The sequence below is a fragment of the Canis lupus genome, chromosome 9 (assembly GCF_048164855.1).
Source record: "Canis lupus baileyi chromosome 9, mCanLup2.hap1, whole genome shotgun sequence".
NCBI classification, from domain to species: domain Eukaryota; kingdom Metazoa; phylum Chordata; class Mammalia; order Carnivora; family Canidae; genus Canis; species Canis lupus.
The window spans coordinates 69,708,808-69,736,316 of record NC_132846.1 but is presented as its reverse complement, the minus strand read 5'-3'; the positions used below and the strand labels follow the sequence as shown (position 1 = coordinate 69,736,316).

Genomic DNA, 27,509 nt, shown 5'->3' with positions numbered 1-27,509 from the left:
TTGATGCCTGCCATGTGTGTGTCTGCTCACAACTCCCCGGGGTCTGGGGGAGAAAGTTCACTGGTGTGCAAGGCTGCCAGCCATGGAATAAGGAGGTAAAATCGATACTAAAAGGAGATAGAGCTTTAGAGGATATGCTGGCACTCAGCCACGTACAAAGCAAATACTCAATAAGATGTTAGTTCCAGGGGGTCATGTCTCCAAAGTCACATCTGGAAATTACAGTGGAAAAAGGAAGATTTTAATGAATAAAATCAAAACACGGACAATAAATATTCCCCTGGAAGAGTGAGACTGTGCAGTTATGTCGATATTCTAAATGTGAAATATGTTACGACCTAAAGTTTTACCAACCCAATTCCATTTTGGTAGTTTCACTTCATCTGCTTCCGGTGATTTTAATAAAATGTTACCCTATTTAATAACATTGTGTCTAAACCACTTTCAAAAGCTGTAAGCTAATAAGATTTCAAACTAACAAGGAAACTGGTTGGTGTACCAGTTTTAGGTTCAAAATGAATTTTGAAAAAAAGGACAAACCCTGAACTTCAGTAATGCTGCTTGTTGTTGTCTTACCTCAGTTTTACGAAGTTTCTGGTAGTTTCCATTCCAGGAAATGAGCTTACGGTCCTTCCCTCCTCCTGACACCAGAGTGCCGTCCCTTAGCATACAAAGTGCAAAAATGCCACCCTCGTGGGCCCCCTGAACAGCATAGCTTATCCGATTCGTACCTAAACACACCAAGAAAACCACTCTCAGTAGGTTATCAAAAAGCTCGCTTCTGTCCATCCCATCGTACTTCTGTTTTAAAACATGATCTTGTAGGACCCCTGGGTGGCTCAGTGGTTTGGTGCCTGCCTTCGGCCCAGGGCGTGATCCCGGGGCCCCAGGACTGAGTCCCACGTCGGGCTCCCTGTATAGAGCCTGTTTTTCCCTCTGCCTGTATCTCTGCCTCTCTCTCTTTCTATGTCTCTCATGAATAAATAAATAAAATCTTTTTAAAAAATTAAAAAAAAAACAAAAAACATGATCTTGTTGGTTAGGGCATCCCTGCAGTATGAATCTACAAAGCTAGAAGCTCACAAAGCACCAGACCAGCATGGCCCTGGGTTACTTTAGGATTCAGGAGAACACGCTCGAGGGAAGGACAGGATGAAGACACCACAGAGGGACTCCACATGGCAAAGAACAGGGGCCTGGGTTCCCATGCTAATGTGCCCTGTGTCTCTCAACGAGTGACTTCACTGCCCCGTGCCTCAGTTTCCCCTTTGTGTAATGGGGCTCCTGCTTATCCCACAGAATCGTGCTATGGGTGAAATGGAGTGATGTGTGAAGCACCTGCCTCCACAGTAGTTGGGATGCTAGTGAAGTCACCGAGTTACTCTGAAATCACATCTGTGGGTCTGTTTCCACCTTCACCCCCAACCCAAACTCTGAGCCCTTTGAGGACAGGGATGGTGTGCTTTTCACTTTCCTCCTGCCATCAATGCTTATTGAGCATAATTGAATGAATGTTTTCAGAGTAATGACTCCTCTTCACCAAGCTGCAGGCTCCTTGGCAGCAGGGGCTTTGGATCACTGGTGTACGCAGTGCCTAGCATGCTCCCTCGTACATAATTAGTTCTTTTTTTTTTTAATTTTATTTATTCATTTGAGAGAGAGAAAGAGAGAGAGAGGGAGCACGAATAGAGGGGAGAGGCAGAGGCAGAGGGAGAAGCAGATTCCCTGCCAACCAGGGAGCCCAACATGGGACTCAATCCCAGGACCCTGGGACCATGACCTGAGCTGAAGGCAGATGCTTAACCATCTGAGCTCCCCAGGTGCCCCCATAATTAGTTCTTAATAACTGTTTGTCAAAGGCCATACGAACCAGAAAAGTTATTTAAATATTTCATAGCTATATAGTCATTGACAACTTCATCATTATACTTTCTTAATAGATCTCCTAATAAAGCTATTCTGTCAAAATATTTTAGGCTTAAGGAGCTTTTTGCAATAATAGAAAGTGAACAGTTCTTGGCTGTTCCTGTTTTGTTCTGTTCTAGTTTTAAGATTTCAAGTTACATAGTCACCGTGTATGTATATACCCATAAAACTTGGGATTTAGTTGTAATCCTATCAATCATACTAACAGACAATTCTTAGAGAAGTCACCTTTGACCTCATATAACATTTGCTTCCGTCCCCCCCGCCCCCCATCTTTTGCTCGGGACACAATCCTGTTACCTTTTCCCCACACCAAGATGTTGCCGCTTGAATCTCCAGTGATGGTGTCACCGTTTTCAGAAAAAGTCACGCAGAGGACAAACTTTGGCTTTTCTTGCTTCTGCAGAATGTCGTAAATATAAATATGTATTTAGTCAAGACGGCCTCTTCTTTGTATTAATACTACCTAGAGTGACAGCGCTCCCAAGCCGGACAGTGATCAGCTTCCGCTACCACGCGGGATGCCTTTCATTTCTATCTACCGTGATACAACTTATGCTGTGAGATTACCTGCTCTAAAACAGAGAGGTTTCTGGGCAAGATAAAGTCGCAGACAGTTGGAGCAGAGGGTGTTGGAGGGGCTGGGGGGCGGGCTGTGTTGGCAGCAAAATAAAGCAGTCCTCTAAGTGGGCCTGGTGGGGTAGTAGCTTAGGGACGCACAGGGAAGGGGGTGCTGTCCCTGGTACTCACTAGGCCTGAGGGCCTTCTCGGTTGTTCTTTGCAAGGACGAAGAGATGGGAGGGGGTGCCCGGGCCCCGGAGGTGACAGTCCCTGTGTTTCTCCCTGGGTTGGCCCATCTTTCCTTCCCAGCATCGCCAAGGCTAGATTCAAGGGGCTTCCTAGTTCTGTTAGGGGCCCCCAGGAATACTCTTCAACACTACACGCCCCAGATACGCTTCCATATTTATCAATTAAAACAAATTCTAAGACTACGGTACCCTCTCCACTCCCGTAGCAGCTGGCTGACCACGCACACCGCTCAGTGAAGAGTAAAACAGATGTGATTTAACGTTACCTCGAATAATCCTTGCTTCTTAATAAGGGAGTTTCCTTCTAATGTCCAAAAGTAGAGATGTGATTTTCCACAGGTAACTATTATATTGGTGTCCGTGGGGTGGAAATCCGCAGCAAAAACGGCTTCGTTGGAACACTTTGAGCAAAACAGGAGAATCAGATGTCTCAAGTCTCTTGAGACCCTTGAGAAAATAAATAACCTCTGAACCACAAACAAATAACTCCTAAGCCTCGTGATTTTTCTCCCCACTGAACTCACCTTCCATAAACACTCAACTTATGTTTGCCACGTGCCATAACCCCTCCTTGTCTGTCTCTCCCGCTGGAGCGTGGCCCTGAGGACAGGGACTATGGCTCCTCTCTCGCCGTGGGGTCCCCAGGAAGACCCCACAGAATGCTTTTGCCGAAGGGGTGGGTTAGGGGCAGGAAACTTAAGAACCACAAGAATTTGCTTTCATCTTCCCGTCACGGGCTCCAAGCCGTGGCTGAACAGAATCACCTGATGTGTGTTACACTGTGGATGTCAGGCCTCATCCCCTCTGGGGACTGCAATCTTCGGGAGGGGCCCAGGAATCTGGATTTTATACAGCTCCCTCACTCCTGGCTGACTCTGGCAGTCCTGTTTGCTTTGGGATTCCCTCCTGATTTGATTCCTGGACTCTGCCAGTGGTTTGGTGACCAGGCCGGGGGTCCAGGGTTAGGGATCTGGCTCTCTGGGTGTCCCTGCGCCACCTCCGACCTTGTTCTCTTGATTTCCAGCACCTGCACTTGAGTCAGATGAATCTGACCCTGATTGTTCCTTCTGCTTGAAATTCAGTTATAGGTCCTTAAACCTGGGTGTTAATTTGCCTCTAATTACTTCCAACTCAGTAACATAGCAAGAACTTAAATACTCGACCAGAATATTAGAAGGCAGGGCTCTAGAGATGGGAGGGGGTGCCCGGGCCCCGGAGGTGACAGTCTGTAAACAGGTGTTAGACAACGTGCCAGATTAGAATACAGACCCTGCTTCCCAGACACTCAAGGGAGAAAGCCAAGGCAGTGCCATGGTGACCCTAATGTTCGGGAAGTAAGGTGATCTAAGGTTAATGGATGACAGGAAGAGAAATCTGAAGTCAATTCTGTAAAACCTGGGATCCATTCATGATTTTAACAGCAGGAAAATACAAGAAAGCTTAAGGAAAGTTTGGCGACCTATCGCACAAGATGGACTGGTGGCGTTAAGAGAAGTCCAGGTGCTCCCCTACAGGAAGAGTCCCACTGGGAGGCGCTGGGACCTGGCAGGGGCACTCGCTCACCTTTGCTGAGGCCACTCAGCTTTGGACAAGCCCCATGCTGCCTGTGCTGGCCTCTCCCTGCACCCTCTGCTGTTCCTGACCTGTCCCCACACCCCCGAGCCCCTCCCTGGCGGCGCAGCGGGCACATCTCATGTTCCACCACCACACCTGCAGTGCCCCCTCGACAACGTGAGGACACATGTGTCGAATGAAACAAAGCAGCAATGAACAGTGACCAATGGACTGGATGAGGAGGGTAGGGGCTGTAAAATGAGGAAGCAAGAACCTTACAGGTATCACGAAGGGAGAAAGAAACCCTGCCAGGACTTGGAACCACACCCTGGGTGGGGGGATGAGTGGGCTTGGGATTCGGAGGTACTGGTGTCATGCCCGAGGGCTGCGTTGGGAATGGGGAGCCTATAGCCCCCCGACAAGTGGGAAACAGGCCTGGGAGCCAGCGGAAGGAGAACGCTCCGAGGGGGGACATTCTAACGGAGCCCAGCAATGGGCCTGGGGAGAGACCTTCACGTCGGCCAGCCGCTCCTCTTTCTGCCAGTCCCACACGGACAGCACGTGGTCGTTGGAGTCATCTACGGCACAGAGATTGCTTCCTCCATTCTGGAAAAGAAAAGGTATTCACAGGAAGACTACATCTGAGAATAAAATGGGTTAAAAGTGATTTACAATGAACATTAATTTCACTTTTAATAAAGAGTCCATTTTGGCTAAAGAATATGTACGTGTTGCTTATGCTACCTGCTTTCCTGGCCATGCAGCGGGAGCAGGTGAATGTGGGGCGATGGAGGGACAGGAGCAGAAGAGAGGGGTCAGGGGTGGCCCTGCCTCACCTGTTCTATCAAGACCAGCCTCCGAAGGGGCTGCAGAGCCCCCTCCTGGAGAAGCCAGTGCCTGCAGCACACACAGCACACATCTGTGACTAATAGGGGCTGGGAGACTGGGAGGCGGTGTAGGAGCAAAGGCCCTGGGGCCGAGGCATGTAGTGTTTGATGTGAACATGTGCATGCGTGTGTGAATGTAAGTTTCTGAAATAGTGGCTTATAGGGTGGATCTGTTGAATGGGCACATCCTGAGGAAGATCTGGAGACCATGAGGCCCCTCCGACCCCTGCTAACGGACAGGCAGCCCTTGTGGGGATGGCAGAGACACACTGGAGCCGCCTACCCAGGGACAGGTGAAATTCAATGCCAGAGCAGACAACAGTGCCTCCAGGAACAGGAAGACGGTGCTGCAGGGCCTCTTTCCATCATGTGTGTGACCCCAAGGGGACACGTACGACCTCAGAATGAGGGGACCTGGGTAGCAGGACGGTGTCCCAGGCAGCCAGCAAGCACATCAACTTCTTCCCTTTTCAACCTTGAACTGCCTCTCTCCTCTCTACGGACAAGGGCCCTGGTACCCACGGGGCTCGGACTTACAGATTTTGAGAACGCGATACAGGTGACAGCTCGGTCAAAAAACCCAACTCCGATGACGTGCAGTGTGTTCAGTGTCACGGAGTCCCAGATGCGCACATGTGGAGGCAGTTGCTGTTTAGAAGGAAATGCAGAGAGAGTCACCGACCATGCTGGGCAGACGAATTCATCTTTCCCTTGAAGCTACAAGGCTACTTTGGTTTTGTCAAAATGAGAGGTCTTTTCCTGCATTTGATGATTCTGCCTTTTGGCATCAACGAAACATTCACAACAGCTTCAGGAGATGGTGGCCCCTGTGGGGAGGGGACCCTCTAGGGGAGGTCCACCAGGCTTTACATTTTGAATAGCCAATTCTTCATAATTGTACCATAGGGACTGGCATGCTTCCTCTGTGCATCGAGATGTGTCTGAATTTTAAAATGAAAAATGAGGGCAGCCCGGGTGGCTCAGTGGTTTATTTTATTTTTTTATTTTATTTATTTTATTTTATTTTATTATTTTTTTAATTTATTTTATTTTATTTTATTTTATTTTATTTTATTTCTATCTATCTATCTATCTATCTATCTATCTATCTATCTATCTATCTATCTATCTATCTATTGGCTCAGTGGTTTAGCACCGCCTTCAGCCCAGGGCCTGATCCTGGAGACCCAGGATGGAGTCCTGCATCAGGCTCCCCACATGGAGCCTGCTTCTCCCTCTGCCTGTGTCTCTGCCTCTCTCTCTCTGTGTCTCATGAATAAATAAATAAAATCTTAAAAAAATAAAAATAAAAAATAAAATGAAAAATGACAAGGAAACTGGGATCTCATACAAGGGCTATTCTTGTAAAGTCTGTTTGTCCATAAGGGGTAAATACATCTAAATTCAGCAAGCCGGTCACCACCAAATAGTATCGAGAGGTTTTTGTTTTTTTTTTTTAAATGTTTTTTTATTTTATTTTATTTATTTATTCATGACAGACACACAGAGAGGGAGAGAGAGAGGCAGAGACACAGGCAGAGGGAGAAGCAGGCTCCATGCAGGGAGCCCGATGTGGGACACGATCCTGGGTCTCCAGGATCCGGCCTTGGGCTGAAGGCGGTGCTAAACCACTGAGCCACCCGGGCTGCCCAGTATCGAGAGTTTAACATAAGAATGGGCCTCACGAGGTGCAGCCCCGGTGGCTCAGCAGTATAGTGCCGCCTGCAGCCCAGGGTGTGATCCTGGAGACCCAGGATCGAGTCCCACGTCGGGCTCCCTGCATGGAGCTTGCTTCTCCCTCTGCCTGTGTCTCTGCCTCTCTCTCTGTCTCTCTCATGAATAAATAAATAAAATCTTAAAAAAAAAAAAAAAGAATGGGCCTCACAGAAGCAAACAATCAGGTATGCACAGGGGAAATTTAGAGTTGTTACCATCAGTTCAAAACCTCCCAATTGTGTTCCAAGGTGAATGATCCTAATTTTTCTCTCCCTCAATAGACGAAAGCGTCCTAGCACGATCAGCAGGTGGATCGGGAAAAGGACTAGCATTATACCCGGTGCACAGAGCGGGCTGAGGAGGGCCAGGCTCCGGGCTGGACTTGCTCTGAGTAGCTGTGTGTCTGCAGACAGTCAGATGGCCTCTCTGTGTCTCTCTGCACCTGAACTGAAGGACCGGCTCAGAGAGCTATCCTTATCTTCCCTGGCTCGGAAGAAGTTCTGATTCAATTTCAATGCTAGAAACTGAAATACATTTTTAATCCACTAGAGGGAGGAACAAATGGTTTGCTTCAAAAACTTTAAAAAGCCACTTCACATTAAAAAAAGATGAAGACCCTATCCTGTTTATGTGTTATTTACATAATCATAAACTGATTTCCATCGTTCCTGTTACTTCTTTTTAAGTGTAGAATTTTAACATGAAAGGGCATAAAGTTAATATTTATTTATTTATTTATTTATTTATTTATTTAAGATTTTATTTATCTATTCATGAGACAGAGAGAGAGAGAGGTGGAGAGAGAGAGAGAGAGAGAGAGAGGCAGAGACATAGGCAAGAGGGAGAAGCAGGTTCCATGCAGGGGGCCTGACGTGGAACTCGATCCCAGGTCCCAAGGATCACAAGGCGGTGCTAAACAGCTGAGCCACCTGGGCTGCCCATAAAGTTAATATTTAAATTTTGATGTTATTAAAATATTTTCTGGAAAATGGCAGCATTTGTGTTTTCCAGGAAGAAAAGATACTGGTAAAAATAGAGGTGCTCTGTGTAATTAGGTTTGCTTCCTGTATTGGGCAAGAATAAGCTATACAAGGTAGATATTATAAAAAGCTATAAGGAGTTTTGGGTAAGACCACGGACTGGTGTCAAGAAATACCTGGAAGCCAGTTTTGTGTTGCTCTCTCTTAAGAGTCCACGGTTCCCTCTCTGATTCCTTAAAATTCAAGTGAAAGTCTTGCTGAGGGTGCTTATAAAACTTGAGTCCAAGCTCTCTGAGCAGCCTTTGGGGGCTCTGGGGTGACGTCAGGAATACAGGGCACTCAGGCAGAGGGTCTGAGGTTCACTGAAGAGCCAAAATGCCCCCTGTGCAAATGCTTATTCATTAGGACTTCTACTTATGAAATGTATACCTAATATTTTAATCTTAATCGTGTGTGAGTAAGGATCTTAGGGACTGCTGAATTCTCAGGCAAGAACAAAGCTATTTAAAAACTGGCTGAAAGTAAGGCAAGTTCAAGGCGTTTTTAAGGTCACTGGAAGAATATGCAATAAAAAGTCCTTTAAAAAAATTTTTTTTTGCACTAAAAAAATCTAATGGGGGATTAAGAAGCATTCGGATACTTTAATTTTACCTAGGCAGGCTTATTCATCAGCAAAATGTTCCCAGAAGACTATATCGAGTTAGTAGTTTGTTATGAAAATAGGAAGAGATAAAGCAACTCACTTTTCCATCCTTAGATGTGCCCGCGACCTGTCCCGTTGCTATTGTGATCCTGTCAGGGTGGACCGCTAGGCTAAAAAGAGGATATTTATAAAACAGCCACTCTTTAAAGATAAGCTTTACTTCCCTCTTGGCCAAATAGAATCTAGCCAAAAAATTTAATATAAAAGAACTATACGGTACTTGACTTCTCACGGACTCAGACTCACGATGAATTTTCAGAGCACCCCAACATCCCTGGGCCATTAGCACCTATTTCATTCCATCCTTTCTGGAGAACTTCCTGACTCAAGGAGAAAGCATCCTTTGCTTGGAGCATACCATGCCTACTACAGCAGCCTTTATTAAATATATGGCAAAATATCTTTTTATTTTATATTAAATATATATTTTTTTATATTAAAATATATTTTATATCTTTATATTAAATATATGGCAAAAATATCTTTTTCCAACAGGATTTTTAGAATTGACCAGGGATCTAGGACAAGTAGATATAGGGAAAGACACCCGTTCCACCTCCCGTCCTTCCAAGATACATAAAACCCCCATCAAAAGCTATGCGTGAGTTATGAATGAATGAAAAAGGAGTGAATTAAACCAAACCCAGTCATAAGCATGAACATTTTATTTTTTTTTTATTTTTTAAAATAAGGACCCAGATCAGAAGCTATTAGCATGCTTAGAAGGCCTCCAGACAGGGGTCTATGGGAACTATTCATCTGGGTGATACGGTAGGTTAAGATGATGTGTTCGAAGGGTAGAAAACTAAACTAGCCTATAGTGTCTTAGAGAGCCAGCAGCTGGCAGGCCACCAGCTACGGACAACACAGAACGTAAGGAGAGCTTTTCCGAAAGATCCTGTTCTCTCAGATCCCTTTTCTTTACTTGTAGCTCAACCCTGACATCCTTCTGCAGATGTACTTCCACGAGGGTGAGGACTCACCACTTCACGTCGTCATTGTGGCCGGTGTAGTGCCTCTGCAGCTGCTCCTCCACGTTGTACAGCACCACCACGGAAGCGATGAAGTACACTGTCTCCCCCGTCGGAAGCAGGTACAGATTGTTCCGGCAATCACGACCCCGGTACCCATAGCTTGGTGTGTGTCAAGATAAACTTTATTTCCTTAAGAGCGGACAAAACACTGGCTTTGTTCAGCGGGAACAGACAATACAATTCCACAAGACTATTATCATCAATTTCTCTCATTTAAATAACATGAAATCATAAATACTCCGAGCCAAATACATGCGACCCTCAACAGGCAGGCAACAGAGTTGGGAACGGTCATTGAGTTGAGGTGAAGACATATTCTTATAAGATAGGGCTTTGTTCGTAGAAGTTATATATTATATTCTGAAAGCTGAATTTTTCAGCTTGATCAAAAATGTGACTTATTGGGGCACCTGGGTGGCTCAGTGGTTGAGCGTCTGCCTTTGGCCCAGGGTGTGATCCCGGGGTCCTGGGATCAAGTCCCGCATTGGGCTCCCTGCAGAAAGCCTGCTTCTCCCTCTGCCTGTGTCTCTGCCTCTGTCTCTCTCTCTGTGTCTCTCATGAATAAATAAAATCTTTTTTTAAAAAGTGACTTATTTTAGTTACCAATGGTAACTGGATCGGACATTTGTGAAGTCACCAGGAAGAGAACTACTTTGAATTTAGCCAATCAATCATAGACCTTGGGAGCAACAGTCAGGGCCATATTTCTTTATGAATTGTTTGGATTTTACATGGATGCCTGCCTTTTTCACGACTAGTCTGCCTTTATATTTTTTGTCAAAGGGGCAACCTGGCTGACTCGGTGGAGTGTGTGACTCTGTGTTGGGGTTGTAAGTTCAAGCCTCACATTGGGTGTAGAGGTGACTTAAAAATAAAATCTTTTTAAAAACGAAATTTTGCCAAGCTGGTTTTCTGAAAGGCCCGCTATCCTAACCAGCTTGACACTAAAATTAAAATCACCTGGACACTGTATTTTGACACTTCACAAGGATGTTGGAATATTTTGCTCTAGAATTTTTCTCTTTCCTTTCTGTTGCCTTCCTTGTGTAGCTCTAGGTATCATACCACCTGCTCAGATCTACTTCATTATCACAAGGTCTGCAGTGTACTCTTCTTCCTGCTGGAGTGTTGGGTCTTTCACGGAAGAGGGTTGACTCTGGGAGCAGGAGAGAAGCAGGGCCAGCTGGCTGCCATCTCTCTGCCTATCCCATCCCGCTGTCATCCACTTGGGGGGCTGATGTCTCACCACTACTCTGTGGCTTCACAAGAGGACTGGCTCTGGTTCTAGAATCATAGCTGGGAAATTATTCGAATCCCTATGACAGGCTGTGGCATTTGTAGCTCTTTTGAAAACAAAATAGTTCTGAAAATGTTAAGTGACTGAATTATCTCAACTATTAAGCAGTGTGAGGTCAAAAGAACTTCAAAAAACAAAAACAAAAACAAAAACCCAAAACTGAAAAACAGTAAACCAAACCAAAACAAAAAAGCCCCTGAACTTTGACATTCCTTATATTTTAAAGTATTTTTAAAAATAAATTTTAAGATACTGGTAAATGACTTGTATTGGCCTTAGTTATTGAGTGAATCTTCCTTTTTATTGTAATCTAGGGGCTAAATCTTTTATTTAGATCTTTTCTCTTACATTATAAAAGTACTTGTAACAGGTGCAAACAAGACTCCCACATACATATGCAAAGGATAAAAAACTTCGATCCTCCTTGCCACAACCATCCCCAGCTCCTTGGAGATAATGACCTCTGTTAAGACTTTGGCATATATACTTTCAAACCCTGCAAACTATTTTGGGAGCAAAACATCACTTGAACTTGGATGTGAAAAACTAATCTAACAAAAGTCCCATTTATTTGAAGTAAGCTCCACTGTTTTACATCTTCAAAAATACGAATAAAGAGTAGGCTGGAAAAAAAAATGTGTTTTGAATAATGATTTCCAGCTACGATTTAACCTAAAATTTAAACTCTTATTGACTTAAAGAAGAACTGAATCACTTCAATTACATGTGCCAAAATAGATGCACGTAAATGCTTATGATATCTGAGTCTGAAAATATAAAAAATATATTTTGTGAGAGAAATTCAGGCGCAGATGATAATACTACAAAATTCCCAAAGAGTATGATGCCATCATTTCAAATAGTAATTCTTCCAACTGAAATGACAACAGCATTGATTTAAACCAGCTTCTTCGAACTTCTATTCCGGGCTTGGCAGCAAACTGTTACTTAATAAAAATTTGTTTGAGGGTGGGACACCTGGGTGGCTCAGCGGTTGAGCGTCTGCCTTTGGCTCAGGGTGTGATCCTAGGGTCTGGGGATGAGTCTCGCATTGGGCTCCCTGCAGGGAGCCTGCTACTTCCTCTGCCCATGTCTCTGCCTCTCTCATGAACAAATAAATAAAATTAAAAAAAAAATTGTTTGAGAGTGAAGAAAGGAATCTTGCTCTTTGTCTTAAAATCTGTATGGACTGGAAGGTGGCCTCTGCAGGCTTCCTCTAAAGTAAAATAAACATAATAAAATAAAGTAAAATTAAGTCAGGAAAAATAAAGTAAAAATTTAAAAAACCCCAACACTTCATACACCCTTTTTCATAGGCTCTACTTGTTTATTTCAAGTTTTTTCTCCTTGAAGCTCATTCACTTTTCCAAATCTCATTGTATAAAGGCTCCAAGAGCTTTATCTTAGGATCATTAGTCATAGGGCTGACTAGGATTTCTGTGGCTTTGATTTGGGGCAAGAGGGAGTTTTTTTCTTAAAGTAGCATTCTATCTAGAAAAAATTTATTTTAAAAGTAGCATTCTATCTATGGCACGTGTTGATTTTTTTTATGCCTTCACTATACTCCCTTCATTTAGTACTGGGGTATTCCTGATGTTACTCCTTCAATTAGTCTCCCAAGGCTAGCTGAGCCCCCACTTGGTTTGAGGGGTGGGTGCCTGTCCTTCCTTCCAGGGTGTCTATCACTCTGTCTGGGGGTAAGAACCTCCAGCCAGCACAGTGTAGCTCAGTTTTTGATATATTCATTTTCCTAAGTTTGTAAGTTTGGTGTAAGTTGCATTTCCACGGTTTCTAGGTAGACAGGTAGAGCTCCTGGCTGTTCCATCTGCCCTGCAGAGCTGACTAAGCATATGACAGCTACTGGTAAAAATAATCAGTTCTTTCAATTTCATGAGAATCCTTAACTCTGTCCATTTGTGATTGTTTTCGATAGGCTTGCTTTTCCATTAGTTTTTAACTACATTTATTCTGTTGGAAAGATTAAAGTTCAGGCCAGAGAGTGATGCATTTTCCCACAACTCTCTAAAAAAACAAAACAGGAAAAAAAATAAATAAAAAATAAAAAAACAAAACAGGGATGCCTGTTTCTGTGGCTCAGTTGGGATGCCTGGGTGGCTCAGTGGTTGAGCGCCTCCCTTCAGCCCAGGGCGTGATCCTGGGGGCCTGGGATCCAGTCCCACATTGGGCTCCCTGCAGGGAGCCTGCTTCTCCCTCTGCCTGTGACTCTGCCTCTCTCTCTGTGTCTCTCATGAATAAATAAATAAAATCTTTAAAAAAAAATTAAAAACAAACCCAAAAACTATCCAGCATATTTGTATTTTCTTTTTTTTTTAATATATATTTGTATTTTCTTTTCAGGAATGTAGATGTATTTGAGCAAAAACTATAATCATTCAAGAATAAGTCAGTGTCCCCACAATCAGCTGCCCTCATGGAGCCCCTCCTCTGCCAAGACACTGTACTGCATGCTAACACATGGCCTGTTTTGTTAATTTTTTTTAAAGTGAGAATAGAATATTTTGTTCTTTTAAAAAAAGCTTAAGAGAACTTGGAGTGCCTTGGTGGCTCAGTGTAGGTTAAGTGCCTGACTCTTGATTTCCACTCAGGTCATCATCTCAGGGTTGTGAGATCCAGCACTGCATCGGGCTCCATACTTAGCGTAGAATCTGCTAGAGGTTCTCCCTCTGCCCCTCCCCCATTCCCCCCCTCTCAAATAAATAAATAAATAAATAAATAAATAAATAAATAAAAGCGGAAGAGAACTTAAGTTTTATGAATTTCTACAGTTAAACTTTAAGCTCGGAGCATGAACCAACTTAAACCTCGTGACAGGTCCAGCCAGTGAATAAAGGATACACCCATTCCAGCTTAAGTCTCTTGGTTGGTAGTTCTACTTTTGCTTCCAAATTGTAAGAGTCCACTTGATCTTTGGGCATGTACATGGTAACAGGGCGTCCACGAAGAAACATTTTTACATATCCTTCTTCTACAAAAAGAACAAAGATATTAGTAAGACACCTCAGTGCCCAGTACATCTGAAAACAAATGTTATCTTCTCGTTAGCCTTTTAATGTAAAAGGGAGAAAACTTTACCCTTCGTGTGATTTCTAATTAACATGTTAGGGACAAAGAACTGAAACATAAAATTAAAGAGTTTAAAACAAAAGTTTTCACCCTGTTTACTTCTGACATGCTGCTGCTTACTTAAGTACGTGAAATCTAGAAGAGATTGTAAAAGGCAAGGAGGAACTAGATTCCATTATTTTTCCACGAGAGACTTGGTGCTTACATTTTCTTTATCATCAGGAGGGGGAAAAAAATGCCACCTCAAGAAATTACAACTAACACAAGGAAGCCACTAAAATTTTTTATTGACTTCAATGTATATACAATTTCAGTATCAAAATTCATAAGATATCTTTCAATATTTAAATTGGTTTGTTATATTGCGATGTAGAAACGTATCTTTATGTATCTTTTTACAGTGGACACATTTTTTCAAGTGTAAAGAACACAAAATTGGCCAAAGTACATGCTAGGGTGCACACGAGAAGGAAAATGCTCAAAGAAAAGCTAGAGAGAAAATAAAAGAACAATTAGAGGCATTGTGAAATAGAACCTTCTAGAACAAACTTTTTTTTATAATAAAATAACTTCTGATGTGTCAAGAAATTACAGGGCAAGAGTCAAACCCAGTAATACGTTGACATGGGACAAGTGTGGTTTTAAAAAGAAATAAGTTGGAGTCTTCTGCTGGCTTTCAGGGTATAATAAGACCAGAGAAAATGTCTTGTGAGTTCCTGATGAATTAATTCTGTTAGAACTCACTGCAGATCAAAGGATCAGGCCTTCGCAGCAGTTAAATCAGGCAGTTGGAACCAGCCAGAGCAGCACATAACTCAACAGAAAGATCATCCACAGAGAGGAAACTGGTGAGAAGTCACAGAGTCATTACACTGCCATAAGCACCACATTTACAAATTAGTTTTGTAAGTCTTGTTCCTGAGGATCCTCAAACAATGCCACATGCGGTATCACCTAAATTAAGAGGCCATCCCGGTTTTATGTTACTGTGTGCGTGCACTTCTGGCCTTGCATGCATGCGTGTGATGCACTCTCCACTCTGCATAGCAAGTCTGATTTTTTAATAAGAACCCACACATGCTCATCCTGCAGACAGTGCTCCATGGACCCTCCCTGAGGATGCTGCCACCAGGCTCTGTCTTCCCCAGATCTGCAGGGACCAGCCCGTCACAGGTCCCAGCACCCCAGGCTCTCCTACTGCCCTCCTGCGGCATCGTACACCGGCTGCCAAAACCATCAAGGCCCAAAGTGGATCTCACCACGTCCTTCCTCCATGCAAAATCCTTTTCCCGCTGTCTTACCTGCTAGATCCAAACATCTAGCACCTGCCTCCTCCCCCCTAAGTAACATCGTGGCTGCAAGCACCGCACCTGCATCCTCCTGCTGGGCCAGATGTGCTCCTACTATCTCCCACAGGGCCTCTGCCCTTGCTCTTCTCACCCCAAACCCCTTCCCTTCCTTAATCCCTCACCGAAATCTGGGCTCACCAGACTGTGTGACCCCACCCCTGCAGGACCTAGGGGCACCCCGCAGATGAAAGAAGGGAACAGAAAGCAGGCAGGAGTGAGCATGGAGCTAGACAAGCGATTCCATCAATTCTCTTTGTAGGAGGGGAGGCGCAGAATGTGGATGGGTAATAAAGAGGATATAATGCCATCTCCACTGCACGGCGGAGCCCTCCGTGGCTGCAATGATCAGTGTGCGTGAAACACGGAGTACACTGTAGCCGTGTGCTGGTTAAGGCCTCACAGTGGAGGCTTACTTAGCACAATTCTAAATCACTGACCTAGGCAAAAAAAGGCGCTGAATTTTGCCGTGGCATGGTTTTGCACTGGTAATTCAGACATTCTACATTTAAAATCAAAATGCAGGGGCGCCTGGGTGGCACAGTTGGTGAGGCATCTGACTCATGGTTTTGGCTCAGGTTGTGACCTCAGGGTCGTGGGACCGAGCCCCATGTCGGGCTCTAAGCAGTGTCTGCCAGAGATTCTCTCTCTCCCTCTGCCCTTCCCCCTTTGCTCTCTCTTCCTCTCTCTCTTTCTCAAATAAATAAGTCTTTAAAAATATTTTAAAAATAAAATCAAAACACAGCAAGGGAAGCAATGGTATTTTCCAGGCGTGTTAGGACAGCGGATCGCAGCCGCCAACCCGAGGGCGCAGAGGGAGAGGCCAGTAGCGGTGCAGGACACCAGGTCAAGCAGTGGGACATCCAGGGCTGCCCTATAGCTCTCTTAAGGTTTATTCAGATTTTTCAAAGTTCCTGCAATCAGCCAATAATCAAGCCAGATTGAATGTAGCAGCTACTTATTAAAACCCATCCAAGTCAATGCGCAGGAATGCTTTTAACTTTAAGTCCGAGTGGCTCGTGTGCCCAAAACATTTTCATACGAGGAGATTATGTGCTTGCCTGTATGAAAAAAGTTTCTGCAGCCTGGATAGCAGCTTTGCTCAGAGAGCTATGAGGTTTCAGAAATGCCGCCTACCTTTGCAGTGTGTCACCCGGCGTTTCCCTTGTGATTTCGGAGACAGGGACAGAAGCGCTAGATAAAGAGATGGCAAGAACTGCAAGAGGGACCGGCCTGCCCGCTCGCTGGGGAGCAGCTCTCGCCGGGAGCAGCTAGCTCTCAGTCGGAGAGGCCGCCCTGCCCCCGGCAGGAGAACCTGCCTGAGGTGCAGGGGTTCGGGGTTCCGACCAGTGTGCTCAACACCTGGCTCTGCAGGCTTAGGGCAACCACATTTTCAGCACATGACCTCATGCTTCCCGAAAATGAAATGAATACTAAAGCACATGCTGAAACCTACGGAATGCTGACTTTTAGAGAGGTTTCAAATCTGAATCGAAGGGACAAAACTGAAAAAGTTAAAACCGAAGGGATTTACTTAACGGATGCCATACCTGTCAGTGATTTTGCATTTTAAATGCGCTTTTAAATCAGGTTAATATCCTAAAAATAGCATCTACCTTATTATAAAATGTGTTAGAAAAAAAAAAAGGTATATGGAAAGATACCTATGAACTATTAGTTTGCAGTTTAAGAAACCAAAGGCAGAAAACAGAGAAAAAAGCTACTTTTAGATGAAGTTATAACTTAATGCACCAGAAAGCTACCCTTTTGGAGAGCTGCAGATGTTGAGCCAGAAGCCCCACGGGGTCAGGAAGGAGTAACAAAGGCAACAGAAGTCTTTTCTCCTAGAAGCTCTGCTTCTGCTCATGTGGTGGCATTTTACTCTTCCTCCTTATTGGCGCATCTCAAATTGTGTTTAAAGGGGGACAGTAGAGGGTCCAGTCTCGATGACCATTTTGCGGCTGGTCTCCGCAATCTGAGCCCCGGCCCCCCGGGGACACAGGCTGGTGGCACTCGACCTGTCAGCCCCACCACGAGGACAGCGCAGGTGAAAGGTGACCCCGGAATAGCTATGCATTTGTCCCTCGAGTCCTGGGGTGAGTGAGGGGCACCCACATAAAGATGAAATCAGACTTACCAGCGCTGAAGACGGGCTCCTTGGGTTTGCTGTGGAGACGAAACAGAGACAGGTTTAAAGGGAGGCTTGTGGCAGGTGGTTTCACCCCCTTCACGTACGGGCTGATCACGGATGCTGCACCAGGGACACTTGTTAATAAGAAAAAACAAACCCATGCAACTGCAAAAAAGGAACAACTGTAAACGAGAAGGTCTAAACGCAGGTGCAAGAGACTAATCCCAGCTTTATCACCACAACTGGCCTTTCAGGAGAGCAAGTAGGGGCCTAGCGAAGAAAAACGTGCTTCATCAAGAAGGGAATGGCCACGTCTCAATGTGTAAAGGTTTGCTCTTCTTCCCCAAGCTCTTCTGATGGATTATTTAAAGAATTTATGTAAAATCAGCAAATTCCTGACACGGGGTCTTCTGGGTAAGAACCCATAGAGCCCAGCTCCTAGCAGGGTGGCTGCTGTGAGGAGAAAAGGAGAACAAAAATAAGGAATATTGGGGTGCAGCCGTCTCATCAGTGTTGTGGGAACCCCACTGAGGATTTTGGCCAGGCTGAGGCCACCCCCGGATGCATCTGGGAAACCAAACTCCCAAAGCATTCAAGGTCATGCCACTGACTGGCTAAGGTCATCCCAAAGGGGCAGGCTTCCCTGGGATGAGCTCGCAGGAGGAGCCCCCTGTCCCCCCACCCAGGGGAGGGAAAGCATTCCTACTACGTCGCACAGCAAGCACCTGTAGGGAGAGGTTACATCTGCCTGCCAGACAAGGTTGGGGGGACTCTCGGGCTGGGCAACAAGCGTGTCCCGTTCAAACACAGAGCCAGTACTTGACCCCAAGACTCCAGGGTCCGCGCTGTCTTCCCCTGTACTCTCCTGCCTCCTGGGTAACCTGCTTTAGGATACGGAACAAGACAGACACTGTAAACGAAAGCCACTCCCGGGAGAGCCTCCAGAAGCTCACAGATGTGCGTGCGTGCTCATAATTTTTAAAAAGTACCTGGGCAGGGATGCCTGGATGGCTCAGCAGTTTAGCACCTGCCTTGAGCCCAGGGTGTGTTTTTGGAGCCCTGGGATTGGAGTCCCGCATCGGAGCCTGCTTCTCCCTCTCCTCTCTTTCTGTGTCTCTCATTAATAAATAAAATCTTAAAAAAAAAAAAAAAGTACCTGGGCAGATGCAGTCCTAATGTTACTTTTCTTCTCCATTTTTCTTAAAATACATTGAGAAACACCACCAGTAAGGGTTAGTGGTCATCTGGGGCGCCTGGGAGGTTCAGTTGGTTGGACGGCCGACACTTGATTTCGGCTCAGGTCATGATCTCGGGGTTGTGGGATCGAGCCCGTTGGGCTCCATGCTGAGCACAGAGTCTCCTTGAGATGCTCCCTCTCTCTCTGCCTCTCCCCTCGCCCTCGCCCTCTTTCTCTCAAATAAAGAACTTGAAAAAAAAAAAAAGAATTAGCTATAACCCCACAATATAATATTACCAATGTCCTTCATTCCCAGGTAACTTTATGTAGAACCGGGGCGGGGAATTTGGACTGATGCTTCAGAAGTGCTTTGTGCTCGGCTCAAATGTGTTTTAAGTAGTTGGATCTGTTGCACAGCTCTGACTTTGGTCACTGAAAACTACTCTGAAAGCACAGCAGAATGTTTAAGGTGACATGTCTTACACTGGCCTCTGCTCCTGACAACTTTATTTTTCCGTCCGCATGTCCCCTTACTGTCCCCAGTCCCGGAGTCTAGCTGTCCTGGCCCTGGGGCCCCTCACACGGGCTGAGAGCTCCTGTGTCAGGCGTCTGCCCTAGCTTCCCCTCCTCCTGGACACAGGTCCCACAGCCCCTGTGCGTTGTCTGTGCTTTGAGCCACTTCCCGGCCAGGCCTCTCTGCTGCTCCACTCTGCAACCTCCTCAGACCTGCCCCCGACACATCCCATGCCACGGCAGCAGTATTTCTCTCCAGGGCCCCGACCAGCCACATCCTTTCATGCTGTGTCCCTCCAGCAGCAGGTCATTGCCTAGAGAGGGCGGGGACCTCTGCTCTGCTCACTGCTGGGTTCCATCCCTGCGATGGGACACAGCTGCCACCTGGCACCTGGGGAGCCCGGGGTGTGTGTGGGGTTCCCTCAGGTCTCCCAGTGGGGTCCTCAGAGCCCAGCACGCACCACACCTCCAGGGCTGTCAGCTTCCCTGTCCCTCCTGGGGGGTGGCCAGCTCCCGCCTGGCACCCATGCAAGCTGCACTGTGTAGAGAATTTCTCTCGGTGCCCCCGCTCTGTCCCTGGACGACAGCAGCCTGGCATGCCCGCACCTCAGGAGGGTGTCCTTCCGCATGCCTCACCTGCTCCCGATTTGTCACGATCTCACTGAAAGTCTGCAGTAAACGTAGGGGTGTGTGCATGTGTGCAGGTGTGCATGCGTGTGTATGAAGAGTCCCCTGTGCCGGGGGCTCCCAAGATTTCCAAGTGACCATCCCAGGCCACAGTCAGCTTAATTATTCCAGGAGCTTTCGGCTGCTTTCTTCTGACATGCACCCAGGAAGGCTCCTCTCTTCTTGCAGCCCTGCCCAGGATAAAGGGAGCGGGGGGGCCTGTCTCTCCTAAGACAGGCTTGTCTCTTTGTGGATTTTAGTTCATCATACGACTTTGCAACCTCAGCTCCAGGGTGGGTTTAAAATAGCCGTGCTCTGATAGCTCACTGTCAGAGCAGGAATGACACTCCTGTGATTGTCTGCGTGGAAGCACAAGTCTTACCTCCGACTTTCACATATGATTAGATTCACAGGCGGGGTGAGGACGTGAGAGGAAAAGTGGAAACGGAAGACTGCAGGGCAAGCGCACTGGTTATAGGAACATAATGACAGGGGAGCCAGGCAGGGAATCAGAAGACACGAAAGTCATTTATCCATCAGGACTTTGATCACAGAAGTGGAGAGACACAAAAGCCACGAATGCAGGAATAAGCAATCCAGAACCTTTCCTGGACACTGAAAAGAACAATTATGAACTCTGTTCTCAGAAAAAGAGATCCGAGGGCAGTGTGAATTCCAAATACAGGAAGGACTTTTGATGCTGAGCTTCTAACATTAGAGGAACCATCAAAGATCTCTAATAAAACACTAGAAATGAGGGCGCCTGGGTGTTTCAGTTGGTTAAACATCTGTCATTTGGTTCAGGTCATGATCCAGGGTCCTGGGATGGAGCCCCACATTGAGCTCCCTGCTCAGCAAGGAGCCTGCTTCTCTTTTACCCTCTGCTCATGCTTTCTCCCTCAAATAAATAAATAAAATCTTTATAAAAAATTAAAAAAGAACACTGGAGGGCAGCCCTGGTGGCACAGCGGTTTAGCGCTGCTGCAGCCCAGGGTGTGATCCTGGAGACCCTGGATCGAGTCCCACGTTGGGTTCCCTGCATGGAGCCTGCTTCTCCCTCTGCCTGTGTCTCTGCCTCTCTCTCTCTCTGCATCTCTATGAATAAATAAATAAAATCTTTTAAAAAAATAAAAAATAAAAAAATAAAAAAGAACACTGGAGATGGCAGTGTGAGTGTTAATGACTGAGAGTCATGGAGTGAGACACCAGGTCACACTAAAGTATTCAGAGTTCTTGAATTTTGCTCTGAATTACACATCACATTTTGGATATATTATATTTAGAAAGGATACTATTGTTGTGTTTCATTATTTTAGAAGGCTACATTTTTATAGAAAAAAATAAGCTGTTTACTTTCGAATCCATTATTCCCGCCTACACGCCAGCACCATTCCTAAACGGCACCAGGGCGCCAGCGAAGAGGGAGTCCCACTCCCAGGTGCAAGTCTTACGAGTACAAACCTAGGAAGCGACAGTGAATCTTCCCAACTAGTAACAGAGGGGCAAACCCATGGGAGGTGTGGCCATAACAGTGCTCCAGGATTAGAGACGCTGTGGCCTCTGGTCAAATCCATTAATGGGAGCAGCATGCTGAACTCCTGTGCTTTCCAAAACTCGCTGTCCATACATGGAGAGTGGGCCCTTGGAACCCAGCGCTGTTGCGGGGCTGCAAGTTCACTCTGCGTGGGAGGAGGCCACCTGTCCAGTGTTGTGTGGTTTGTGCTGATCAACTGATTCCTTAGTGTGAGCTAAGTGGGAAAGTGTAAGTGCGGCTCCAGGGGGGGAGGCTGACTGAACACCAGGACCACAGCGAGGCTTCACTCATCCCTGTCCTAGGGCGAGGCCGGCACACATGTCCCCGACTGTGCCCTGAAGCCCACAAGAGACATAAGCCCAGTGGAGAGAAAGGATGTCCCCTCTGGTGAGCAGACCCTCATTTCCCCTTGGCACCGGGCAGTGGCCGATCCCTCCAAAATGCACAGTGTTGCAGACGGGTATGGTTTAAACTGCTCTGTTTTGGCAGGAAGAAGATTTGCCGAAAGAGTTTGACTGTATGTCTCCTTGAGCTGGTTGGCTCAGGAAATGATCTCAAGGACTCTTACAAGCTATACGCAGCACCTGGGGACTCAGGGAAGATGCGAGGCAGCAGAGAGCCTTCGCCAGGCCAGTGGCTGGATCTGGAGGCAGCAGGAGAGAACCAAACAGTTGAGCCAAGGAAAGGCTCTTGTCCTGAGCTGTGAGCTCACGGCCACACCTCAGCTACAACCACCTGAGTCTAAATCGCTGGTTATCGGGGCACCTGGGTGGCTCAGTGGTTGAGACTCTGCCTTTGGCTCAGGTCATGATCCTGGGGCCCTGGGATCGAGACCCGCATTGGGCTTCCCACAGGGAGCCTGCTTCTCCCTCTGCCCATGTCTCTGCCTCTCTCTCTGTGTCTCATGAATAAGTAAATAAAATCTTGAAAAAATAAAAATAAATTGTGTGTTATCAACTCATCGATAATGTTCACTGTGAACTCTGGGCCCAGGGGTGGTGTACTAGTGGTCATTTGTCTTTTCATCTGCTGACACTCACCTTGCCCCAGGCAGGCTAGGTGTGTATCAGGAGGGGAGTCTGGTGGGCAACTTGCTCAGACTCCAATTCAACCTGTATTTACTGTGCTCCTCCTCTGCAGCACCATCTGCACTCAGCACTTCCGTATCTGTTACCTAATTTGCTCCATGTGCCTGAAAGGGGGGGCTCAGGGGCCCAGGTTCTGCGTGCTGCAGGTCTGACACGTGTGACGTGTGTAACGGGGCAGAGCAACAGACGTCAAATGCTGTTTGAGGAGAGATACTTGCTTTTGAAAATGATTAATAATGTCAAGGAGGTCACCATTCCAGAGTCAAATGTGCTATTTCCCTGAAATTTATTCACCTATAAAAACTGTGGCTCTTTTTTTTGTTGTTGTTGCTTTGTTTGTTTGTTTGTTTTTAACTGTGGCTCTTGACATACATACCATGAGTCCTTTTGAAAAGGATCTCACTTGAAATAACATTTTTACTGGAAACCAAAATACTTCACCGTGGAAGTAATGATTCTCTATATAAATGCCCTTAAGTGGCTTTCCACTAGAAAGAGGGTCGTTCAGGAAACATCCAGAAGAGCTTAGAAGTCACTGGAGACCTCACAAGGGACAAAGATCGCTTCACAGACATTTCCAACCAATACTTCCTGCTTAATGCGGCACAATGAGCCAGATTTTGAAGTCAGCTGGATCTGCATTCAGGTTGGGCAAGTCGCTTTACCTTTTACTTTCTTTCATCTACAGAATGAGACTAAAACCAGTGCAAGGTACAGGCCAGATCAGATAACGTGTGTCACAGAACGCCCAGCACAAGGTGATTCATTGATGTCATTTCTTTCTTCTTCCTAATTTCACCAACAAGAACCTACTCGTACTTCCAGGCTCTCTGCCTACCAGCCTCCTAACCATAACAGCATACAGCATATCAGCACTTAGTATTTTAACATTTATCTTTTTTTAAATTTTAACATTTATTAAAAGATGAATGACCCCATGGCTTGGAGAGTGAACCATTTTCAGTAACGGGAAGATGCCTAACTTGAGTCGCCTTTACAGTGCAGAAGGCTTTAGAATCTAAAGTGTAGTGTCAAGCCCATCCACCAATAGGTGGTGCTGTTTACATGGTTCTTAAGTGACTGTGTTTTTTGTTTTTGTTTTTTTTTTAAATTAAATATCTATTCTTTCATTCGTGCCACAAATATTTATTGAACAGCTACTGTGTGCCAGGCCCTGTTCGAAGGGCTAGTGATACAAAGAGTAGTAAGTGACAGCCTCTGCCTTCCCAAAGCTCCAGGGAGGGCAAGCACATGTGTGGGCACCTGGCGAGTGGGGAGGGAGTTACAGGTAGAGCGAATGAGCAGGTACAAAGCAATCAGACAGGCAACTCAGACCAAAGGGCCAGGGCAGGCTTCCAGAGAAAGGGGCACCTGAGCTGGGTCTCAAAGAATTGGCTGGAGTTCCTCCAAATGTATCCAACCATCCACCCCCACCAAACTGCTCCAGACTCGCACACATGTCACTCAGGAGAAGGCGACAACCCTCCACTGACTAAGGGCTAGAAGGTGTAACTCATTAAGCTATATATTTGCTTGGGTGGGGCGGGAGATATATATATACATTTATAATTATATATATATAATATATGTATTATACATAATACAATATATATGTTATATATACAATACAATATGTACAATATATATAATATATAGTATTATATATAATACAATATATATAATCTATATACATTGTACCTGTGCTTTATTTTATAATGCAATAACGTTTTTTTTTCCCAAAGATTTTTATTTATTTACTTATTTTAGAGAGAGAAAAAAAGAGCAGGGGGAGGGACAGGGGGAGACAGAGAATCTCAAGCAGATTCCATGCTGAGCATGGAGCCCAACATGGGGCTCAATCTCAGGATCCTGAGATCATGACCTGAGCCGAAACTAAGAGTTGATGCTTAATTGACTGAGCCACCCAGGTGCCACTATATGATAAAGATTTTTGTAAATATAGTATCTTCTTACTCATATTTGCATTTCCTTAATTAAGACTGGGTTTGATCACTGGGGTGCTAAGTGTGTGTTGAGTACCTATTGTGTACATTGTTCTGGATGTTGGGCTCATCCGACTGAATCAGAAGAACCTCGTTGGTGGGATCCCTGGGTGGCGCAGCGGTTTGGCGCCTGCCTTTGGCCCAGGGCGCGATCCTGGAGACCCGGGATCGAATCCCACGTCGGGCTCCCAGTGCATGGAGCCTGCTTCTCCCTCTGCCTATGTCTCTGCCTCTCTCTCTCTCTGTGACTATCATAAATAATAAATAAAAATTTAAATAAATAAATAAATAAATAAATAAAAAGAAGAACCTCGTTGGTGCCTGATGGCCTCTAAAGTTCATTTGTCTAGATAAACGATGACCCACATCTAAAGGAACATTGTAAGAGTATATTTACTGACATAAAGACATGGCTGTATAACATGTGAAAAAGAAGGTCACAAATAGATTAAAGTTATACACTACATACACGCAGGACCCTAGAAATAAGTCTGGATGGACATGTTAATAACATGTTCTCTGAGTGGCAAGATTTTCATTTCCTCTTTTTTGGGCATCTGGATTTCCCAAGACCCACGTTACTCGTGTAATAAATCAATTATCTCAAAGAAAACAATTCTTGCTGGGGATAAGTGAGAGCTGGGGTTGGGGAGGTGTGAATATCAGGGCACATGAGAGGATGGGGAGCCAGCAGACGATGGGCCTTTGCACCCAGGCTGAGGACTAAGATTCAGATCACACTGTCAGTGATGCTGAGGTTAAAGAACAAATTTTTTTTTAAAGAAGTTTTCTTTTTAATTTTTTTAATTTTTATTTAAGAAGTTTTTTTTTTAAAGATTTTTATTTATTCATGATAGACAGAGAGAGAGAAAGAGAGAGAGGCAGAGACACAGGCAGAGGGAGAAGCAGGCTCCATCCAGGGAGCTGGATGTGGGACTCGATCCTGGGTCTCCAGGATCACACCCTGGGCTGAAGGCGGATGCTCAACCGCTGAGCCACCCAGGTGTCCCTAAAGAACAAATCTGAGCCCTGAGGACCCTTGGGGTGTTGCTGAAAAGACTATTTCATTCAACACTAGAGCTTTAGGAAGGATGGAGCTCAGAGTCTCCAGCTTAGGGTTCTGGACCCTACAGTCTGGATAAAATGGCTGGTACAGGTGTCCAGGGTGTTCAACACAAAAGAGCATCCGAAGGGGGCATTTTCACATCTTTGTGACTTTGAAGATTTTTTTCACATTTGTTGACTCAAGATGGGGAATTTAAGTGTGTGTTGTTCTTCTTCTTTTTAAAATAATAAATATGTGTTCTAACAAGGTTTCCAGCAGAGGGCTGAAGCATTTCCTGTTCTAACAAAATAAGCCCATTACAATAACATTTTGATGGAAACAAAATATCTTATTCCCAAAGTTGATATGTCACTCTAGTCAGAATTACAAGAGGGGCCCAGTTTCCTAACTGAAACATTTAATCAGTCTAGCAACATCTAGCATAAACCGTAAGCTAGGTAGTAGCTGTCTTTCTGTCTGACACAAAGCACTTTTTTTTAATTAAAAAAATCCCTACTGGATTAATATAGTGGCTACATTAGATAGCATAGGTCATTCATCAGAATGTTACTGTTGGCTTCCTATTTAAATTTAAAAAATACCTGATTATGGCACAAATCACTACATAACTATTATTATTTACCATCAATAATACATAGGGTAAATATTACACTGCCATATATTGCTTTTGTTTTTATAGAAGTTTTGTCAGTGCAAAGATTAAGTGCTATTGTTACAAGCAAAGTATTTTAAGGTGTTAAGCACTCAAGATAAGAGCCTTCAATGTCACAAAAACAACTGTCAAATCCAGTGACCATTTCCAAAGAAAATGAGATGCAGGCGCAGGAAGGCTGAAACTCATAAAAGAACACAGTTTCTACTGAAAGCAAAACATGCCATTATTTTTAAGTAGATTAGTCTATGTCGGAAAATGTGAATGTCGAGGACCTCAAAACCACTATTATTTTGTGTTCGACATTAAGATTTGTACGTGGTACACTGAAAAAAAAAAAAGATTTGTACGTGGTATATGGAGTAGTTTATATCTGCTGTAATTATTATTGAGAATGATATATGCTGATGTGGGAGTGTTTTCCTTGAGCAAGAGGAGGCTTTTTCCAATTTTCGTAAAAGTGCCACATGCGCTAAAGACAGCTCTGCATATGGTGTGCGGTAATGTGAGCTCTGCAGCCAAGAGTCTGCGCTTCACACAAGTTACAGCACCGCCATGTGTGCATGACGTGCTTCTTGCACAAACCGGGACTGATCCAAAGTCACTCCTGTGCTCCGTCTCCCTCGCTTGCATCCTGGCGAGCTCGCCTGGGAATCGTGCACGGCCTGCGGCCCCCGCTCATTCTGATGTGATGTGGACAACTGGGAGGATGTGTAATACTTTATTTCCTCCCCGAGTGCTTCTAGATCTTGCCAAAACTCAGGTTTGTACTCCCAGGACTGCATCACTCACATGAACATCAGCTAATGAACATCAGGCCAGAAAAAAAAGACTAGTTGCTTTAGACACCGTGGAACTCCCTTATAAAGCTCAGAGTTTCGGAAAGCCTCGCAAATTATTTTCCTGGGCTCTGCTCACGTCTCGCTTTCTAGCAGCTGCCACCACCATGATGCCCATGATCCGGTGCCAAGCCTTGCGCTGGGTGTTTTCCTACCAGTCAGTTCGTTGATAAGATTCAAGGCGACTGGGCATGTGATCCCTAAGTCATCGAGGTAAGAGCGGAGGCTCGGAGAAGTTCTGTGGCAGAACTGGTTTACAAACCCAGACTTTTCTTTCACTCTGGAGCCCGTACCCTTTCCATTTTGTCTTGCCGCCCCCAGTAGCCAAACAAGACAAGCTCTGAAAATGAAGGACAGTGCCCTGGAACCATGGGCAGACATCAGAGTGATACAGGAGAGATCACACCGTCTTAGACTACTGAAGACCACGGTGTTTCAAAGAGGGCTATGGCAGGGCCACCTCCCTATACCTTTCCTCTGCACCCTTTAAGTCCTGGACACCAG

The 27,509-nt window shown here is 45.3% G+C and overlaps 1 protein-coding gene across 4 annotated transcripts in view; it reads right to left on the bottom strand.

Moving 5' to 3' along the window:
- Positions 1–27,509, bottom strand: part of EML1 (EMAP like 1) — a 189,069-nt gene that overhangs the window by 21,049 nt on the left and 140,511 nt on the right. For 2 of the 4 annotated variants that reach the window (XM_072839905.1, XM_072839908.1), the window contains exons 5-14: positions 17,474–17,502; positions 16,474–16,530; positions 13,763–13,892; positions 9,559–9,708; positions 8,616–8,685; positions 5,714–5,824; positions 4,800–4,895; positions 3,002–3,136; positions 2,227–2,326; positions 577–731 (exon numbers count right to left, since the gene is read on the bottom strand). In XM_072839905.1, coding sequence (XP_072696006.1) covers positions 577–731; positions 2,227–2,326; positions 3,002–3,136; positions 4,800–4,895; positions 5,714–5,824; positions 8,616–8,685; positions 9,559–9,708; positions 13,763–13,892; positions 16,474–16,530; positions 17,474–17,502 — 1,033 coding nt within the window. The remainder of the gene's footprint in view (positions 1–576; positions 732–2,226; positions 2,327–3,001; positions 3,137–4,799; positions 4,896–5,713; positions 5,825–8,615; positions 8,686–9,558; positions 9,709–13,762; positions 13,893–16,473; positions 16,531–17,473; positions 17,503–27,509) is intronic. The other 2 variants (XM_072839907.1, XM_072839909.1) reach the window with 1 other exon arrangement.